This window comes from Propithecus coquereli, unplaced genomic scaffold, assembly GCF_000956105.1.
Source record: "Propithecus coquereli isolate 6110/MARCELLA unplaced genomic scaffold, Pcoq_1.0 Scaffold322, whole genome shotgun sequence".
Classification (NCBI taxonomy): Eukaryota; Metazoa; Chordata; class Mammalia; order Primates; family Indriidae; genus Propithecus; species Propithecus coquereli.
This window is the reverse complement of record NW_012148864.1, coordinates 246,550-265,661: the sequence shown is the minus strand read 5'-3', so window position 1 is coordinate 265,661 and position 19,112 is coordinate 246,550. Positions and strand designations below refer to the sequence as shown.

The 19,112-nt window shown below is 41.8% G+C and overlaps 1 protein-coding gene across 1 annotated transcript in view; it reads right to left on the bottom strand.

The window, feature by feature from the left end:
• Positions 1-5,242, bottom strand: part of CLINT1 (clathrin interactor 1) — a 67,521-nt gene extending 62,279 nt beyond the window's left edge. The window contains exon 1 of the mRNA XM_012650376.1: positions 5,002-5,242. Within this exon, the coding sequence (XP_012505830.1) occupies positions 5,002-5,042 (41 nt within the window). The 5' untranslated portion in view covers positions 5,043-5,242. The remainder of the gene's footprint in view (positions 1-5,001) is intronic.
• Positions 5,243-19,112: the final 13,870 nt, after the last annotated feature.

Genomic DNA, 19,112 nt, shown 5'->3' with positions numbered 1-19,112 from the left:
GGAATTTGAATTTGATTAAGTGACTAGATATAATTATCACTTTACAGGAAATGCAGAGAATAGAAGAACAATTAAATAACACCATAGGGATGTAATTAGTAAAATCCAGATTGAAAGAAATGCAAATAACCCAGTTTCTTCAACAAATAAACTGTGAGGGGGAAGAAAAGAGAGGACAGAGGTTGAACCTATAGATTAAGGGAATCAAGAGATGTATCAGTCAGAAATATCAAAAAGGAATTACGAGGCAAGTGAGAAAGGAATAGTGACTGGACATTTAATATCAAGCAATTACCTTTTATTTATGGTATAATAATGGTATTGTGGTTATGGTCAAAAAAGATGACTCCTTACCTTTTAGAGATTGATATGTTTAATAGATGAAATGATAGGTTTCTGGGATTTACTTCAAAATATGGAATGGGGGTGGTAGTTGGGAATACGGCTCACACAAGATTAGCTAAATTGTTGAAGCTGGGTCATGTGTCCACAGAAATTCATTAGAATAGTCCATCCATTTCTGGATATATTTAAAATGTTGCATAATAAAAACTAAAAAAATAAGTTCCACCTAGATGGTAGATCTAACTATGAAAAGTAAAATAACAAAGCTTCCAGAAGATTAAAATAGTTAGGAACCTATATGCTTTCTTTTCTCTTAAAGGAAATATTAAATAAACATTGGAAATGAGTAAGAAAATAATACAGGAGTACAGAAAAAGATTCAACAGTGGAGCCGGACTGTAAAAAAATTAAAAGTACTAGTAAGTGGTACTTAAAATAAAAAAGGCTAAGTACTTTTAGTGGCCATATCAGTAAACAGATGAAATACTACTTGTAAACTAATACTAAAGGGCACAGGAAAACATAAGAGGCAGCTAAGTGCTTTTTAAAAGCACCTTGACAGTAGTACTAAACAGAATAATTTAAACTACAGAAAACCACCATTAAGAAATGTTGGCAGAAGATAAATTAAACTCATCTTTCTTTGGAATTAAATTCTTAATATCTACTTGTGTCCAGTTACTAGAAAAGAAGAAGGATAATTAATTCCTTGTTTCAGTAATAACAATTACATACAACTGGTTCAGAGAAAAGCTGATATGGGAAGATTAGAAGCTGACAATTATCTTTGCTTTCAAGTTCCAAGAAGCAAACTGAACAGAGATTTACTTGTAAGATAAGGAAAATAAGGGGAAAGACATCTGAGGAGTGAAAGAAAAGTAAAATCAATAATAAGTTCAAGGTGTGGCATACTTAAAGTAGCAAGGTTCTTAAAGGCACCTATTATATTTTTCGAGTTCAGAAAATAGAGTACTAATCCAATAAATAAATGTGTTACCTGTTGAAATAACTGAGCGTGTTATTCTCTATAAAAGGTTCTCCTTATGAGGTCAGAGAGAGTAGAACAGTAGTTTCCACAGTTCTGTTACATTAGCTAAATATTTAGGAACTAAAAAGAAGCAAATATACACCAACAAAAATCAACTTATGGGGGAAAAATGCAAGTTATGCTTAAGAGAATAACTTATTATAAAATGGATTATCTACAACAGCTGCCTTAGGAACCCAGCCAGAGCTGTTTGAATCACTATCCTAAGAAGAAAAAGGGCCACTGATAAAATAGATTTACCATTAATATTACTCTCTGCAAGGAAAGAGAAGGGTTAGCTGGGTTTGAACAATAAGTAGTTTTGATCTGCTACTACTGTGTCACCTTCACTACACTCCCCAAATTTGGAAAGAAAATGAAACAGAACTGCAGCAATTTTCAATTTATACCACATATGAGATGACAAAATATAAACATGGTCAATTTTATTACAGCTTCAAATAAAGGGAGACAGGTCATAGGATAACAATGGTCAAGCTAGTCTTAGCTGGTAGGAGTGGTGCCACTTATCCTTTCCTGCCACAGCTGCCTTCTATGCAACTTGACTACAAGTGGGAGGAAACTGGCACTCCGAACTCTGGCTGGCCTATGGCTTTATCTGCTTTCCTGTAGTTCCACAATGTTCTGCAAAACAGATCCATTTAATACCACCAGGAGGTGCAATAATTGTGGAAAATATTCCCCCACTTCCAGAAAGTCTTCAAGGCTTCCAAAGCCAACGTTTGAAATATATCATTATACATACTTAAAAACTGCTAACCTACTGAATCTAAGAGAGGCTCAAGAAAAACATTTTGAAAGAGTACATTTTTCTTTCTGAAGTAAACCTCATTGGGTAAGGATATATAACTAAAAGTCCTAGTTTTCCTGAGTCATGGGCTGTATCTATTGTATAAAACATTCAAATACAATATTTATTGATTTCTACTTTTTAAGAATATTTCCCTTTCCAGCCTAAATTGTCTCTGAAGGATAATGACTTTCCAAAATTTGTCTGCCATTGTGAAATAACAGTTCTAAATATTTCTCCTTAATGGAAACTCATTTCTTCAAATAGCCAACAAAGCTGGAAAAAGTCTTATTCTAGCCCAGTCCTCTCATTTACAGATAAGGAACCCAAAGTCTGGAAATTCATGTGGTTCTGCCTAAAATCATGCATATGACTGGTATAAAAGGCAGTGTCAGAATTTGAACCCAGACATCCAAACCCCCAACCAGTGCTCTATTATACAAGCCCTCGTATCTATTGATATCAGAGCAATCCTTAATCACCTCATTGTTTCTTCACTTGCAAGTGTCCTTATCATTTTACCCCTTTGATAATCATAGCAGCCACTCTATGGATCTGCTTCGTCTCCATTATGGCATTTTAAGGCGCACAGTCTAACTGGACACAATGCCACTGCTACATGGTTCTGCAAGATGCTTACATTTTAGGGGAAGAACTTCTTCTCTTCTTGCCAGTGAAAGATGAAAATTAAATCCTGAATACTCATCAGTAAAATAACCTCATGTTCTAATCTTAATATGTGTCAGACACCCACGAAAGCTTTAAAAAGTCCTTGGTGGTAACATTCTTATATGTTCTTGAAAAACTTCGTTCAAATCTACATCCTAAATTGTGTAGTGAAAAAGGAAATGGATGTTATTTTTCAACAAGAGCTTGTCTATTAGATGACCTGGTAACTACTTACACAACAAATTCAACCTGAAGTACTTGAAGATTAGTAACATAGGTGATAAAAACAAACAAATATGAAAAGAGCAACAAGAGCAGGAATATTGCCTTGATTTCTATCTTCTGAAAAATGTACAGCCTCTTCAAATTTTTGGGTATCACAAATCTAATTCTCCAAGATAACAAGGTGTTTCTTAGTGGTTTTCATCTGCTGTCCTCTGACTTAAAAAAAAGAGGTAGTTTCGTAAGGTCTTCTTCTGGACTTCTAAAAACTAAGTCAGTATCCTAGTCTATACACAATATATTAAATCAGTATACAATGAACCTGGATCTGGAAAAGAATCATTATTTTATTTCATCTTTGGTAAGCAAAAGCCAAGGGTATATAAATAGCAAAACAGTTGAAAATTAGTATCTGAAGGCTTACTGGCGAAATGAATAGTTGGAAAATTATTAAAGCAAATCATTTTTCAAACTTGGAGCTTCTCCCTTAATAGTTTATCCCACTCTAAATGCAGAACATTTGCTATACTTTCAAAAGTATACTGATTTAAACATATTGCGTTAATGGCCTTCTATGCAATCTAAACTCTTAGCCCTTAATCCTCACAACGAAATTCTAAGCTAGGTATCATTACTGCATTTTCATTTTGCACCAAGAAAACTAGGGCCCTGTGAGGTCGAGTAACTTGCCCAAGGTTACAGAACACAGCTTGAACCCAGCTTCTACAGGTTCTGAAACCCATGCTCCGTAGGCATTCTACAGCCTTCTTGATAGCACAGAAAAACTTGAAAATACGGTCAAACTCTAAGTTCTATCTGATGTATTATCCAAGCCACTGAGAATTATTTTGTTTTCTGGTGTCAAGAAAACAGTTTGCCATCTACACTTCCTGATTTTAGGTTAAGGTGGGTGGCACGAAGGAACTGTTTTTTCACCACACTTATTGCATAATCACTAAAACCCAGAAGGAAGAGGACTGGTTAAATGTTTAAACTTTATTTCCTGCTGACCTAGAAGACCTTATTTAACCACTGTTATATCTGATCTAACGAATTTAAATGTTAAGGTTTTCCTAGTGCAGTAAGACACTAAAATTATTTCAGTCTTAAAGGAAATCTACCATGCATTGATCATTTTACCTGTCAGGGAAGTTAAAAGCAGATCAACAGGATGTCAATTTGGGTTGTTTTCTTCTTTAGGGGAAATTTCATAATGACTTCTTAATTAAACCGAATGGAACAAGTAGCCCACCAAAAATGAAGTGTAGTGGAAAGGGAAACAGAGGAAAAGAACCACAAGAAGTTATATGATCTACTTTCACTAGTGTTAGAAAAGCAAAGGATGAGTCTCCTCTTGAGTAACTTCAGCCCGACCACAATGGCCACTTGTTACACCTACCACCCACTCCAACACTTCAGATTCATTAGGAATTAAAAGCAGCCCAGCAAGGTAAAAGACATATCCCAACCAGGCCTAAGGTCTCTCCGTACCACACCCTGAGGGACACAGAGGACAGGTGCATTGCGTCCCCAACCCTCAAACCTTCCTAGCACCCCAAGAGGCAAAGCTCACAGCTTGGGGCCAAGACAGTCCTCCGGCCAGGGCAGTGACCCAACTCCAGACAACCCGCCCCTTCCTCTGACCAAAACGTCCGCACCCAGGAGTTGAGGTAGGGGCAGGGACAGGAAGGCCTGGATAGGAGGGAAGGGGGGGTAAGAGGACGTTTTGAAATGAGAGAGGGGTCCCTCCCCAGCCTCTCCCGTGGGGACGAGGCCCGTGGTCGCGGAGGGAGCCGGCAGCCGCCATGATGGCACTGGCTGAGTCGGGGGGCGTGACGCGAAAAGCCCCCCGCGCAGGGCCAGCTCCCTTTCACCCCTTCCCCCCTCCCCCGCGTGGGCCTCGGCCACAACTGCCCCCGATACTCACGCTTTGTCCACCAGCTCCCGCACCTTCCACATGTTCAACATCGTGCCCCGCGCGGGCCGGGCCGCCGCCTCCCTTTCCTGCTTCCCACGGACCCCGGGACACTTCCGTGTCGGGGCAAGTCCAGGCTGGGGTCGCAGCCGCCCACCACCTTGAACTCCCCCAGTCAGTTCCTTCCCCTACCACAGCCGCCCCGCCGCCGGTGACACGTCGAGACGCGGCGGCAGAGGCGCTGCGTGGAGCGGAAGTGCCCAGCTTTCCGCCGCTGCGCGCGAGGCACGCCGGGACTTGTAGTTCTCTCTGTGTTCCGGGCGGGCCGGTTAAGTTGCCAGAGTGGATCCGCTGAGCCAAGATGGGATGGTTTCTCTTAAGCTTGCCGCGTCCCCGCCACTAGAACTACTCAACCCGAAACTCTGGGGGTGGGGCCTAACGATCTGTGCTTTAACAAATTCTCCAGGAGATTTCTGATCACACTCAAGTTTCAGGACCACTGATGTAGGATCTAGCCACACTCAGAAGTTCTTTTCAAAAGTCAAGTATTGTTTTGTTATTAGTAATGATTACACGGAAGTGTGAATGGCGTATGTATTCCTCGTTGACAGATACAACGCTGTATTTATTTCCAAATGTCCAAATACACTTAAATCTCTAAGCCTTAGTTTCCAGTCCTGTACATTGAATAAGTTGTATTCTAAATCCTTTCCACTCTAATTCTGATACAATGATTTTATAGACCCCCTACTAGATACCCTTGTTAGATACTTTGTTATAAACCTCAGAAACTCAGTTCACGCTCCATGGGAAACTAGAAAGACAACACAATATATACACACATAGACACATACACATATGTATATTGTATATCATGCACCCAAGAACTTGGCAAGTTTGGGTTCTACACATTATACACACTGTTTTGAGTGTTTTGTTGCACTGGCTGCCATCACTTCATTTTTCACTTACTCATTTTTATCAACGTTCACAGTAAAGCTTCAAGCAAACTTAAATTTCATTTGGTCCAACTGCTTAAATTTTACAGTTCTTTTCATTCTACAAATATTTATTGAGCATCTTTTATGTGCCAGAAGTAGGGAATACAGCTGGGGCCCTAGCTCTCTTGGAGGTTAAAGGTCATTGGAGGAAACAGATAATAATCAAGGAAATACCTGAGATAATTGCAGATAGAAAGTGCTAGGAGAAAACAAGATGGTATTTAGAGAATAATGTCAAAGGGAAATAATACTAGGAAATGTTTAGGGCCTCTCTGAGGACATTGTATTTAAACTGAAACTTGAATGATAAAAAGAAGATGACCACATGAAACGATCTGCAAGAAAAGAATTCTTGGTAGAGGGAACTGATGAAGACTCTGATTCTCAAAGACGTGAAATTGATGGTTGCTAGTCATGAAGCTAGGTAATAATAATCTCAAATTAAGAACCTAGGAGCTGGCTCCTAGCTGAACACCTGTAATCCCAGCTACTTGGGAGGCTAAGTGCAGAGGATAGCTTGAGGAGTTCAAGACCAGCCTGGGAAATGTAGGGAGACCACATTTCAAAAAAACAGAAACAAAAAAACCCAGAACCTCTGATCCCTCAAGTCAAACCACCTCTCCAAATAGTATCCACTGAATTACTGAAAGCAGTTTTGGAAGGGGTTTCAGTAAGGCTCTGGGATTAAGGCCCCAAGAGAATCAAATTGAGGGAATTGACGGGCAAAAAAGTACAAAAAGCAGAAACCAAGACAAAGTTATCTCAGAGCTTTGTCAAGATGGGAGTGCTTAGGCTGACACAAAGTGAGTTGGAGAGGTAGGTGGGGAGGGGCAGGTAAAGATAAACAGAGATTAGTAGAGGAATAGGGCTTTCAAATGAGAAGTTTGTGTTTTATGTTGAAAGAACTATCCAGCCCAAGATTCAAAGGATGGAATGTGGCCAGAGGAGATAAGAAACAGAAACTACTTTGCATAAATAAGAGCTCAGCAAGTTAACTTTCAAACAAGGGAGTCCAGAGTGCACCTGCAGAATGGGCCTGGCACAAAAACAACCACCTTCCCTGCCCTGGCCTATTTGTGTGTTCACAGCTGTGCATAGTCAACCTCACCAGAGTTATCCAAAGAATACAATGTTATTGTCTCGTTTGCTCATTCCAACACCAAGTTTGGGTGTACCCAGACTTATTCCAGAGATGTCACCTATGAGATTTTCACAGTCAGCTGGGGCCATCTAGACTATAAATGTCCACCTTTAATTCAAGGGAACCCCTAAAGGACTCAGAAAAACCAGACCAGGAGAGTTTGTTAAAAAGTGGTCTCCAGAGACTAACCATTTGCCCGTCAACAAATTGTTCCATTTTTACCTTTTATCTTGCAAGTTCGAGAGCAGTTTCCATAGTAACTTCTTTGTGGCAATTCAAATATGTCCATGGTAGAAAAATAAATGAGAAAATGCCCTACCCACCCCTCTTCAGGAAAACATATTTTTCACTAAATGAGTGGACTCTTTTAGTAAGGCCAAACCAACATGTTTTGAGGAAAAAAAAAAAAAAACATACTCAGCTTTGTTAATTACATGTGAGAAGCAGTGTAGACAATGGACAGTGACTGCTTATCTCCTGTGGTTGGTTCCCTGGTGTTTCCTTAGGAGGAGTTTAATTCATGGTACACAGGTGTGGCGGCCATGAGAAGGCACTGTCTAGATCTCCTTTCAAGAGAACTAGCTTGGAGGAATGTGGTTGGCTGACTGCTTCCTGCTGTCCTCCTCTGGGATCATTTATGCCAAGGCCATGCTCTCTCTGGGCTATTCCTGGCAATGACTAAGCAAGGTATCCGGCAGCTGGCCCATTTCTGCCCAGTGCTGGACTCCTCTACTGGCAATTACTGACCTGGGCTTTCTGTCACCTTCCCCAGATTTCCTTAGAGCTTTGCTGCAACTGGACACTCTTTCTACCTAATCTTCCTTTCTTACCTCTCCCTTGACAGGTATCAGAACTTCCTTGTGGTCTGAGACTCTCCCCACCTACTCTTGCTCTCTCTTCCCTTTTTCCTGCATAGGCATTTCCCCTAATAACCCTTACACTTCTGATTCCATCTCGGCATCTGCTTCCTGCAGTACCCAAACTGACACAGCAGGCTAACATTTGCACCTTGGTTTCAGACAGGTTTCATGAGCCTTGTTTTTGGTCACACCTGCCTGCTCATATCTAGAAGTCAGGTTCCTTGGTTTCTAGTCATAGTATGCAGGTTGCCACAAAGAGCCATGCAGATTGGTGTGCAACCCGGGGGGCACCATTTAGCAGAACTACTGTGAACTGCCAGACAATTAACCACAGAGAGGAAATATAGGCTAGTGGTTAAAGAGTGAAGACTCTGCAGTCAGACAGACCTAGGCCCAAATTCTGCACCTGCTGTTCAGCATCTGGGTTGTTCTGCGTAAGTTAATTAAACCAGTGTAGCGTAATAGTTGTGAACTGGGACTCTGGAGCCAGATTGCCTGGGTTTGAATCTTTGGTTTGCTACTTACTAGCTATGTGACCTTAGGGAAATTATTGCACATCTCTTTGTCTCAGTTTTCTCGTTATAATGAAAGATAATAGAAACCTACATTACAGGCTTTTTCAGATAAGTAAATGAGACAATATTTAAAAAGAACTTGGAAGAGTACCTAGCACAAAATAAACACTCCGTAAATGTTAGCAATACTGCTACTACTACTATTCTACTGCTACTAATAGTAATTATATTAATCTGTGAATTTTATTCGATATTCAACAAGTATGTAGTTGGCTCCTATTATGTTCTGGGCACCGTGATAGGTGAGGATATACAACTGTAGATAAAACAGATACAGTAAACAAGTAAATGGATGTAGTAAACAGTAAACGCAAATTGATATTCCAAGGATCAAATAAAATAATATACGTACCTCTCTTTACATTGGGTCCTAAATTCTACCTCACTAATATCAAAGCCCTTATGTGGATCTCAACTTTTTCCCTATAGACTGAGGGGTTGGTCTATCAGAGTATCCTAAATCTAGCCATACATCAGAAGTTCATGGACATCTGTAAAAATTTCAGATGCTCTTGTCCAGCCCTTGAACTCCTGCTTCAATTTATTCCCTACACTCTTGGTTGCAAGGGACAGAAACTTGATTAAAACTAGTTTAAGCAGAGCAAAGGAACTTATGAACATAAGAGACTGGGGAGTTTACCTCAGGACTTAGCAAATATTGTCGGAACTCTCTGATTCTCATCTTCCCTCACTGCAGACAAGTTTCTCCTAGTTGGCAGGAAACAGGGCCACCACCTTGCAGGGAATAAGCACTGTGTTTTCAACTAGTTATCCAAGGGGGAAGAGACACTTTGTTTGATCTTTCTTCCTGAGTCTAACATCCCAGGGAGCAACTCCGGCGCAGTTTGGACCACGTGCCTATCTTGGGGCCAATCATTTCTAGGGAGACACACAATGCAGAGTTGGTAGCCCTAGTAGAACCACATGGAGTTGGGAAGAAAGAGCCCCCTAAAGACATTCTGAAGAAAGCCATGCCCCGGCAGACAAAAGCAACAGTTGTTTACCACTCTGAGTATGAGGTGGCATCTAGGAATCATACTGTGAAAAAACCTCCTCAGTGGTTTTGCCAGGGTTCGGGATGCCCTGGGCTAGATGACATGGGTCTTTTCAAGCTCTTCAAATTCCGCAACACTAGCTGGGTTGGGAGGAGTGAAACAGAAAAGACTATCATGGGAATGACAGAAAAGGAAAAGAAGCAATGAAGAAGGAAGGAGTTAAGTGGTCCGAGGCTGCCATGGTTTGCCAGCATTGTACAGCAGGTAAGCTGATACCAGGGCATGCCCTCGCTAACTCTCTGTTCTGCCGACAGTTGGGCTTTTCTTGGCTGAAATTCAATCCCCTTTCAGGGCTGTCAGTGGGGCTCAGGTGGGCCTATTCAGAAAGCCTGGTAAGGTGCTCTAAGGGCTAACACATTTATAGTCCTTCTGTGAGAATGGGCAGGCGCAGGCAGGAGAAAAGATAGAGGCAGAAGTGTTCTTGGAATCATTTTCCTGACTCTCTGAATGCTCTCTGTCCTTCTGTCTCCTGAAACAGATGAGCCCAGAGTGGCCGTGCTACTCCCAGTGTCTAGGCCTCTGAAAACTATTCACAGGAAGCCAAGGTGCTGTCAGGGAAGCAACTAGGCAGCTTGTGACTGTGAGAACCGACCCTGCAAAGTCAAGTCAGATTCGGGGTGAGTGGGGTGGATGTCAGAAAGGATGGGCCAGCTGGTTTCTGAGGCAGGGTCTTCCTAGCCAAGGTCAAGTGTCCTGAGAAAGCCCTTATGTGTCCAGGGTTCACGCTGAGGCTCTACTGGTCCCCGAATTCTATCAGTTCATGAAAAGAATTTTGCTCTGGAGGAAGAGCTCATGGCAATGGAGCTCAAAAGAGTTTGATAGACAGACCACTGCTCTTTATTAAACAGAATGTATGTGGTTAAAGACTTGGGGGTGGGATGGCCGGGGCACAGTGGCTTGCCCCTGCAGTCTTAGTACTTTGGGAGGCCAAGGCAGGAGGATCCCTTGAGGCCAGGAGTTCAAGACCTGGGGGTGGGGGGTCAGTCAGCACCATACTCTCCTAGTGGGAAAGAGTCAACATTTGCCATTGAGTGGGCACCAGCAGTGTGCAGTGGGGTTAAACAGAAACCTAGTTAATGTTACCCAAAGAACTTAAAGTTGTAAAGGAGGAAAAATTCTTCCTCTACCCTCTTATGTCTTTACCCAGGGGCCTGTGAATTAAAGTTACAAATGACAGATTAGCAGGGAAGAATTTGTTTATGTGTGCAACATGCTTGTAAGTGGGAATGCTCAGTGATGAGTAATTCAAAGGGTGGTTGGAATTTGGGGCTTATATACCCAACTTAATAGGGGAAGAGGAGCAGGGAGAAAAGGCTCCTGTGGGAAGAACAAATGGATTTCTTTAGGAAAGACAAGTAGGTTTTTAGGAGAACAAATGAAAGAGAAGAAAGTTTATGATGTTTTTCTATATAGGTATGAATGGTCTTGCTGTCCTCTTTAGGGTCATGAAACTCCCTGGAGAGGGGATTTATGATAGATTTACTCTTGGTCTCTCTCCTGGGAGTAGAAGCTGCCCTGGAGAGGGAATTTATGGCAGTCTTCATTTCTCAGAAGTTTCTACCTTGAGTCAGATAAGGCAAGCTCTGAGAAGGCTTCTTTCTGCATCTGTTGAATCTCAAATGTCTTCAACTTAAAATAATCCTGATGCCAACTCTGTGGTTCCAAGTGGGTCCCCTCATAGTCTCATATGAAAGATAGACATAAAAACAAACAAACAAAAACCACAGAGAGGTATTTAAGGAGGCCGTGCAGCGCACAGGAGGAGTTCAGAGCACCAGCTTTGGTGTCAGCGAGACCTTGGTTCAAACCCAGGCTCTACCAGAGCTGTGTGACCTTGGCTAAATGACTTGACCTCTCTGGTCTCAGCTCTGTCATTGGAAAAATGGGGCTGATAAGAGTCTCTGTCTTTTCAGGTTGTTTTGAAGAGTAAATGAGATGATAGGTATTAAATTTCTAGCATAGCACTTGGCATATAAAAATGACTCATTAAATCAGACATATTATTGCTAGACTGTTTGTATCCAGAACTCTCAGGCAATGCAGGAGAGAGTTTTAGAACGGGCTCATTAAGTCTTCCAAGAAATATGTATTTGGTCATTTACCCATTGCCAAGAATTATTATTTTTCACAATGTGAAAAAGAGACACAATTCCTGTTCTCATGGAGTTTACAGTCTGATGGAGGAGATGGATATTAAACAAATAATGCCGCGATAAATCTACAAGTGCCAACTATGACGAATGCTGCACAAGAAAAGAGCGGGGCACTGTGAGAGAACACGGCAGTGGCATTTCACCTAGACTAGGTAGAGGCGAGGGCCAGGAAAGGCCTCTCTGGGAAAGTGACATTTAAGGTGAGGGGGGAAGGCTTATTTTGAGTTCATGAGGAAAGGAGTGTTCCAGATCAGCCTGTGCCCAGGCTGAGGTAGGATGCTGCTCAGTAAGTTCCGGAACCTGCAAGGGAGCTCCCTGAGGCTGGAGAGAGAGGAGGAGCATGGGCAGAGGTGAGCCTGGGAGGTGAGCAGGGGCGTGCGGCTATTTGCCTGCTCAAGCCATTCTCTCTCTCTGTCCTGCTCTATCCATTTTGACCTCTGTAGACATTCTGACCTGCAGTCTCATGGCTTCTGCCAGTTTTGTGAGGGGTGATCAGAAGGTGGAAGAGAGAGAGGTCGTGCTATTTCTTCCCTCTTGTCCCTGCTTTGGCACATGCTTCTGTGGTCACTGCTGGTGTAGGGCGGCTCTAGCTCACTCTGTTTCCTTCCCGTGCCTCTTGAGGCTTGGGGTGGCAATGTCTTCATCCCCATCCTAACCCCGGGATGCTGCCCCAAACGTTGCTGATTCCTTGTCCCACCTGCACAGTGGTACATTGTCCCTTTGTTACATGTCTTTAGCTATACTCCCTGAGTGTGCCCGTGTTTGCTGCTGGACCCTGACTGGTAAAACACGGACAGACTTGTACATCGAGTTCAGGAAACAACGTTTTGAGATTATTATCTTAAGTGCCACAAGAAGCTATAAACATCCAATGGTAGGCTGTTTTGTAAAAAAAGAAGAAGAAGAAGCTACAAACGTACTTTATTCAATTCCTTGTCACTTCATCTCCCAGCTACAGCCCCATTTCTCTGCTCCCTGTAACAGAAGGTCCTCTTCTTCAAAAATGGGCCCCTCTTCATTGTTTCTCTCTTTTTTCTTTTTTTTTTGGAGACAGAGTCTCACTCTTACGCCCAGGCTAGAGTGCTGTGCATCAGCCTAGCTCACAGCAACCTCAAACTCCTGGGCTCAAGTGATCCTCCTGCCTCAGCCTCCTGAGTAACTGGGACTACAGGCATGCGCCACCATGCCCGGCTAATTTTTCTAGTCTTAATAGAGATGGAGTCTCACTCTTGCTCAGGCTGGTCTCCTGAGCTCAAGCAATCCTCCTGCCTCAGCACCCCAGAGTGCTAGGATTACAGGCGTGAGCCACCTGCCTGGCCTCTTCATTGTTTCTTTCTTTTTTTTTTCAGGGTATTATGAGGGTACAAACATTATGGTTACACTTTATGTCTTTGCCTCACCCAAGCGAGGGTTAAAGGCATGCCCTTCCCCCCTACAATGCTCCCCGTGTCCTTTAGTTGCGGGTAGCCACGGTTGACTACTTCTCCCTTTTCAAAACTCCTCTCTTAGCTTTCATCACCCCATAGTTTTCTGGTTCTTCCTGTATTTCAGGCTCCTTGGAAAACTTTTTTTCCTCTTTCCGCTTCTAGGTGTTGGAGGGGTGAGGTCTCTGTGGCTTACTTTTCTCCCTTTCCGCTGCCAGTATCAACTGTAATCATGTCTTTAGATACCCCAAAAACTTTTCAAATCATAAATTGGACCCTGTTACTACTGGCACAAAATACTTCAGTGGCTTCCCATGGCACTTAGAATCCAAACCTGATCTACCAGGTGTTTATCCTGGTCCGAACAGCTGTAGCCAGGAGGAAAGAGTGATACTGTGAACCTCCTGTGTGTTAGGACTCAAGGCCAGTTGTCAGAAAAAGGGGTGGTGGTGGCCATGAGCTCAGCAGTTACTGGTAAAATCTATCATTGACAGCGTGGCAGTACAGTGGTCCCCCTTACCTGAGGGTGATACGTTCCAAGATCCCTGAAACCACAGATGGTATCAAACTCTGTATATACTATGTTTTTCCCTGTATATACATACCTATGATAAAATTTCACTTATAAATTAGGCATAGTAAGAGATTAACAACAATAATAACAAAATAGAACAATTTTAACAATATATTGTAATAAAAGTTATGTAAATGTACTCTCTCTCAAATATCTTATTGTATTGTACTCACTCTTCTTGCGATGATGTGAGATGACAAAATGCCTAAGTGATGGATGAAGTGAGGCGAATGACGTAGGCATTGTGATATAGTGTTTGGCTACTATTGACCTTCTGACAATACGTCAGAAGGAGAAGTATCTGTTTCAGGTGGTCCTGGATCATCGAGCCATGACAATGTTGATGGCTGGATGTCAGGAGCAGACAATGTCCGTGACTAACGGGTGGGTAGCGCAGACAGCATGGATCCACTAGACAAAGGGATGATTCACCTCCCAGGTGGGATGGAGCTGGATGGCATGAGATGTCATCATACCACTCAGAACAGTAGGCAATTTAAAACTTGTGAATTGCTTATTTCTGGAATTTTCCACTTAATATTTTCAGACTGTAGTTGAGCGTGGGTAACTGAAACTGCAGAAAGTAAAACTGTGGATAAGGTCGTAGGGGGAGGGCTACTGTACATTCTTCTTTTACATCATATTTATATTCCATCCAATCTCAGGAATCCTTCCTAAGAATAGGTCTTCATGGTATGGAATGGATTTTTGGACTTTCAGTTTAGATTTGGAAGTTACCAAGGTTTGGTTCACAATTTGTTTACAAACCCTCACTGAGGTTGAGGTTACTTTTGCTGTTCTCATTCTTGCTGTGTTGATTTGACTAGTTTCAGAACATATTCTCTTCTTCTTTTTAATGTCAAGTATCTATTCTGGGGACACCCTGTTATTATGGAATACAAGTGTCATGAGTTTTATTTTGTTTGCAAGTAGCGTCTGCTGACGGAAGCTGATTTTCCTGTGTGCTAGCAGTTCTCTTGAGTTTTCACTTGAGTCTTATGGCTTCTGGTGGGTGGTATCAAAACCCAGTTACTCTTGGGCAGGTTTAACATTGGAATTTCCCCATGTTTGATGATTCACCCTGACAAGCAGTAAGTCGCTGACCTGACCTGGAAAGTCCAAGATCTGACAGATTCAAATGTGTGTCAGGAGGGGAGGGAGTGGAGAAAAAGGTAGCAAGTATTAATGTTACTATTTTTCATACAAATTTATTCTCTTTCTTCAATATTTTTTTCTTTAAAATGTTCTTACTAGGTTTTTTACAAAAGTAAAAGATGCTCATATATCCTCATCTACATACCCTTCGACCCAGCAATTCAACTCCTAGGTATTTATCCAAGAGAAATAAAAAGCTATATCAAAATTCTCATGCAAGAATGTTCATAGAAGCTTTATTCAAAATAGCCACAAACTATAATAGAAACAATGCAAATGTCTATCAACAGGGTATAGATAAACAAATTGCAGTATGCATTGGAATGGAATAGGATTCAGCGACAAAAAGGAATGAATTATTAATATATGCAACAGGCTGGATGAATTTCATAGGCATAAGAGTGAACGAAAGAAGCCAGACACAAAACGTTATGACTACGTTTATGTAAAATTCTAGAAAGGGAAAAACTAATGCAAGGTGAAAAAATTTAGAACCATGCATGCCTGAGGCAGGAGGGGTGGAAATAGGAGAATTAAAATTAAAAGTAATATACACTGAAAAAAAAGGTAACATGCACTCATTTTAACAAGTAAAATACTCCACAACTGTGTAAAGAAAAAGTTAATATGGTAATTTTGTTAAAAAGCTCAATATCTATTTTTCCACACTCCATGCTCCGACAGATAGAAATCAAAACATGTGCACATATGTAGGTTTTGTTTTGGGGATCATGTTATGTATGATGCTTGCTTTTAAAAACACTCAATAATATATCACGCATATCCCTCTGGTTCAATAAATATAGATTCAACCCATTATTTTTAATAATGATGTCATACCTTAATATGAATCACCATAACTTATTGAAACATTCTCCTATTGATGGATAGTTTATTTCTATAATATTTTTGCCACTCTAAACAATGTTGCAATAAAATAGATCTTTGTGTATTTATCATTACATATGGTATTTAGAATAGATTCTCAAAATTGGGCACAAGGAGGATATGCATTTTTCACTTAATTGGATATTGGCAGATTGTGTACCGAAGAGGTTATAGAGCAGTTCTCACTCTCACAGGCAACATATTGAAGAGCCTGTTTTGTCACGTCCTCACCAGCACTAAATGCCATTGCTCTTTTGAGTTTTTGCCAATTGGATTGATAAAAATATGTTGCCTTGAATTCAAAGTGCTTATAATTGAAGCAAAGCCGTGTTTTCATACCTTGTGTAAAATCCGTGCTATTCTCATTCTTGCTGTGTTGAACTCTCCCAGTTTTCAGTTCTGTTTCTTCTCGGTCAATATGGCACAGACCCCTCAAAATTGCACCGTCATGTGTATCGGGATATGGAAGGCAGGTGAGCAGGGAAGGAATCATTCCCATTGTTTGTTTTTCTACTCCAAATATTTAGCCTAGTAGGAAGAATGCAATGAGAAGCCATTACCACGCGTTTGTTCTCAGTTGCTGAAACAGACCACCCCAAAACTTAATGACTTTTAAAAACGGCCATCATTTATTTGCTCACAAGTCTTTGATTTGAGCAGGGCTTGGTAGAAATGGCTCATCTCGACTCTGCTCTTCAGGGAGTTGGCTGGAACAACTAGACTGGAGCTACAGGATCCAAGATGGGCTCGCTCACACAGCTGCTGCCCCAGCTGGGGTGGTTGGAATGGCAAGGGGTGGGCCAGGCCCCTCTCTCTTTCTCTCTGTGTGGCCTCTTATTATTTAATAATTTAGCCCAAACTCGTAATAGGTGGCTGAATCCTGAGAAAGTCAAAGTGGAAGCTGCCAGACCACTTACAGACTTGTTCCAGAACTGACAGGGCAACACATTTGCCATATTCTACTGGTCAAAACAAGTCACAAAGCAAGTCCAGATTCAAGCGGAGGTGAGATACCATTAGAGGAGAGAAGCAGCACATATGTATAGAGTTGACATGAATCATTAGTGGCTGTCTTTGCAGATACTCTATGACTGCGGTCCCCAATCCTTGGGCTGTGGACTGGTACTGGTCCATGCCTGTTAGGAACCGGGCTGCACAGCAGGAGGTGAGCGGTGGGCCAGTGAGTGAGGCTTCAGCTGTATTCACAGCCGCTCCCATTGCTCGCAGCACTGCCTGAGCTCTGCCTCTTGTCAGATCAGAGGCAGCGTTAGATTCTCATAGGAGCACAATCCCTACTGTAAACTGCACATGCATGGGATCTAGGTTGTGGGCTCCTCATGAGAATCTAATGCCTGATGATCTGAGGTGGGGCTGAGGCGGTGATGCTAGCGCTGGGGCGCAGATGCAAATACAGATTATCATTAGCAGAGAGGTTTGACTGCACAACAAATGTAATATGCTCGAATCATCCTGAAACCATCCCCACCACGCCCGGTCCATGGAAAAATTCTCTCCCATGAAACCTGTCCCTGGTGCCAAAAAGGTTGGGGACTGCTGCTCTACCACACATGTCTAGATATGAAAAGGCAAAAGAAGAAAATAGAATTACCAGTAAGTGCTGGAACTATGGAGGACGGTCTGTCCTGCAGGAGGTGTAGCAGTTGAAAGCTACTGCCAGAAATGTAGTGCTGAAGGAAGGCGGGAATGGCAGAAGAAATATCCGACCTCTCCCTGCTGTCTAAACTCCTGCCAGTGCAAAAGAACCTGGGTGATACAATTCACAGAGGTCAACTTCTCCAGGACACAGAGTGGGTCAGAAAAGACCACGGAATGGATTGGGGATGTGTGAGAAATTAGAGAACTAGCATATTTTTTGTTATCTGCCTTTTGTATTAGAATATAAGCTCCATGAAAGCAAGGACGTGGCCATCCTCATCACAGCTGATTTCTTTGTGTCTAGCAATTGTCTGGAACTTCCCAAGTGCTCAGTTAAGATGTGCTGAATTGGGTTCAATTATCTGACAATGAAACATAAACTTGACCTTCCTTCTTTCAGATGCTGCAGAGGAAATGCTTGAAAGATTACGGGGTGGAGATGACTGAGAAAAAACCCAGCTTGGTCCTGAGGCTAGATTTCAGCCACAGTATCACTTTGTGGCTTGTCATCGTACAAAGCATGACTGCGTGCTCCCTAGGGACTAGCATGGAGTGCTACTAGAGTACTTCTAGAGTTATTACAACCAATCTGGTCTCCCTGATGACTTGCTGAGCATTGTTCTTTTCTTGCTTGGGTCCCTGATGATCAGCTTAGGTGCCTGGGATGAGGTGACTTGTTTTTCTTAATGTAGCATCTGTGAGAAGCCCGAAGTTATTTTTTAATTGAGATATAATTCACATGCAATACAATTCACTCTCTTAAGATGGAAATTCAGTGATTTTTTTTTAGTACAGTATATTCACAAGGTATGACACTATTCCACTATATAATTCCAGAACAATATTATGACCTTCTCCTCCAAAACTCATATCCACTAGCAGTCGCTTTCCTTCCCATTCTCCTCCCAACCCCTGCAACCACTCATGTACTTTCTGGATATTTTATACACATGGAATTATACAATACTTGGCATCTTGTGTGTGGCTTCTTTCACTAAGCATCATGTTTTCAAGGTTCATCCACGTTGTAGCACATATCAGTGCTTCATTCATCTTTTATGGCTGAATGTTATTCTATTGTATGAATGTACTATATTTTGTTTATCCCTGCAGCCGTTGATGTACATTTGGGTGCTTTCTATTTTTTGGCTACTGTGAATAATGCTGCTATGAACATTTCTGTACATATTTTTGTGAAGACACTTTTTCAATTCTCTTGAGTATATACCTACAAACAGAATTGCTGGGTCATATGGTAACTCTGTTTTTGGTTTTTGTTTTTTCAGAGACAGGGTCCCCTTATATTGCCCAGGCTGGCCTCAAATTTCTGGGCCCAAGCAATCCTCCTACCTCAGCCTTCTGAGTCCGTGTTTAGCTTTTGAATAGCTGCCAGACTTACAAAGTAGCTGTTCCATTTTATATTCCTCCCAGTGATGTATGAGGGTTTCAATTTCTCCACATTTTCATTAACACTTATTATTTTTATTATGTCTTTTTGATTATAGCCATCATAGTAGGTATGAAGTGGTGTATCTCATTGTAGTTTTGATTTGTGTTTCCCTGATGGCTAATGATGTTGAGCATCTTTTTATGTGCTTATTTGCCATTTATACGTCTTCTTTGGAAAAATGTCTATTCAAG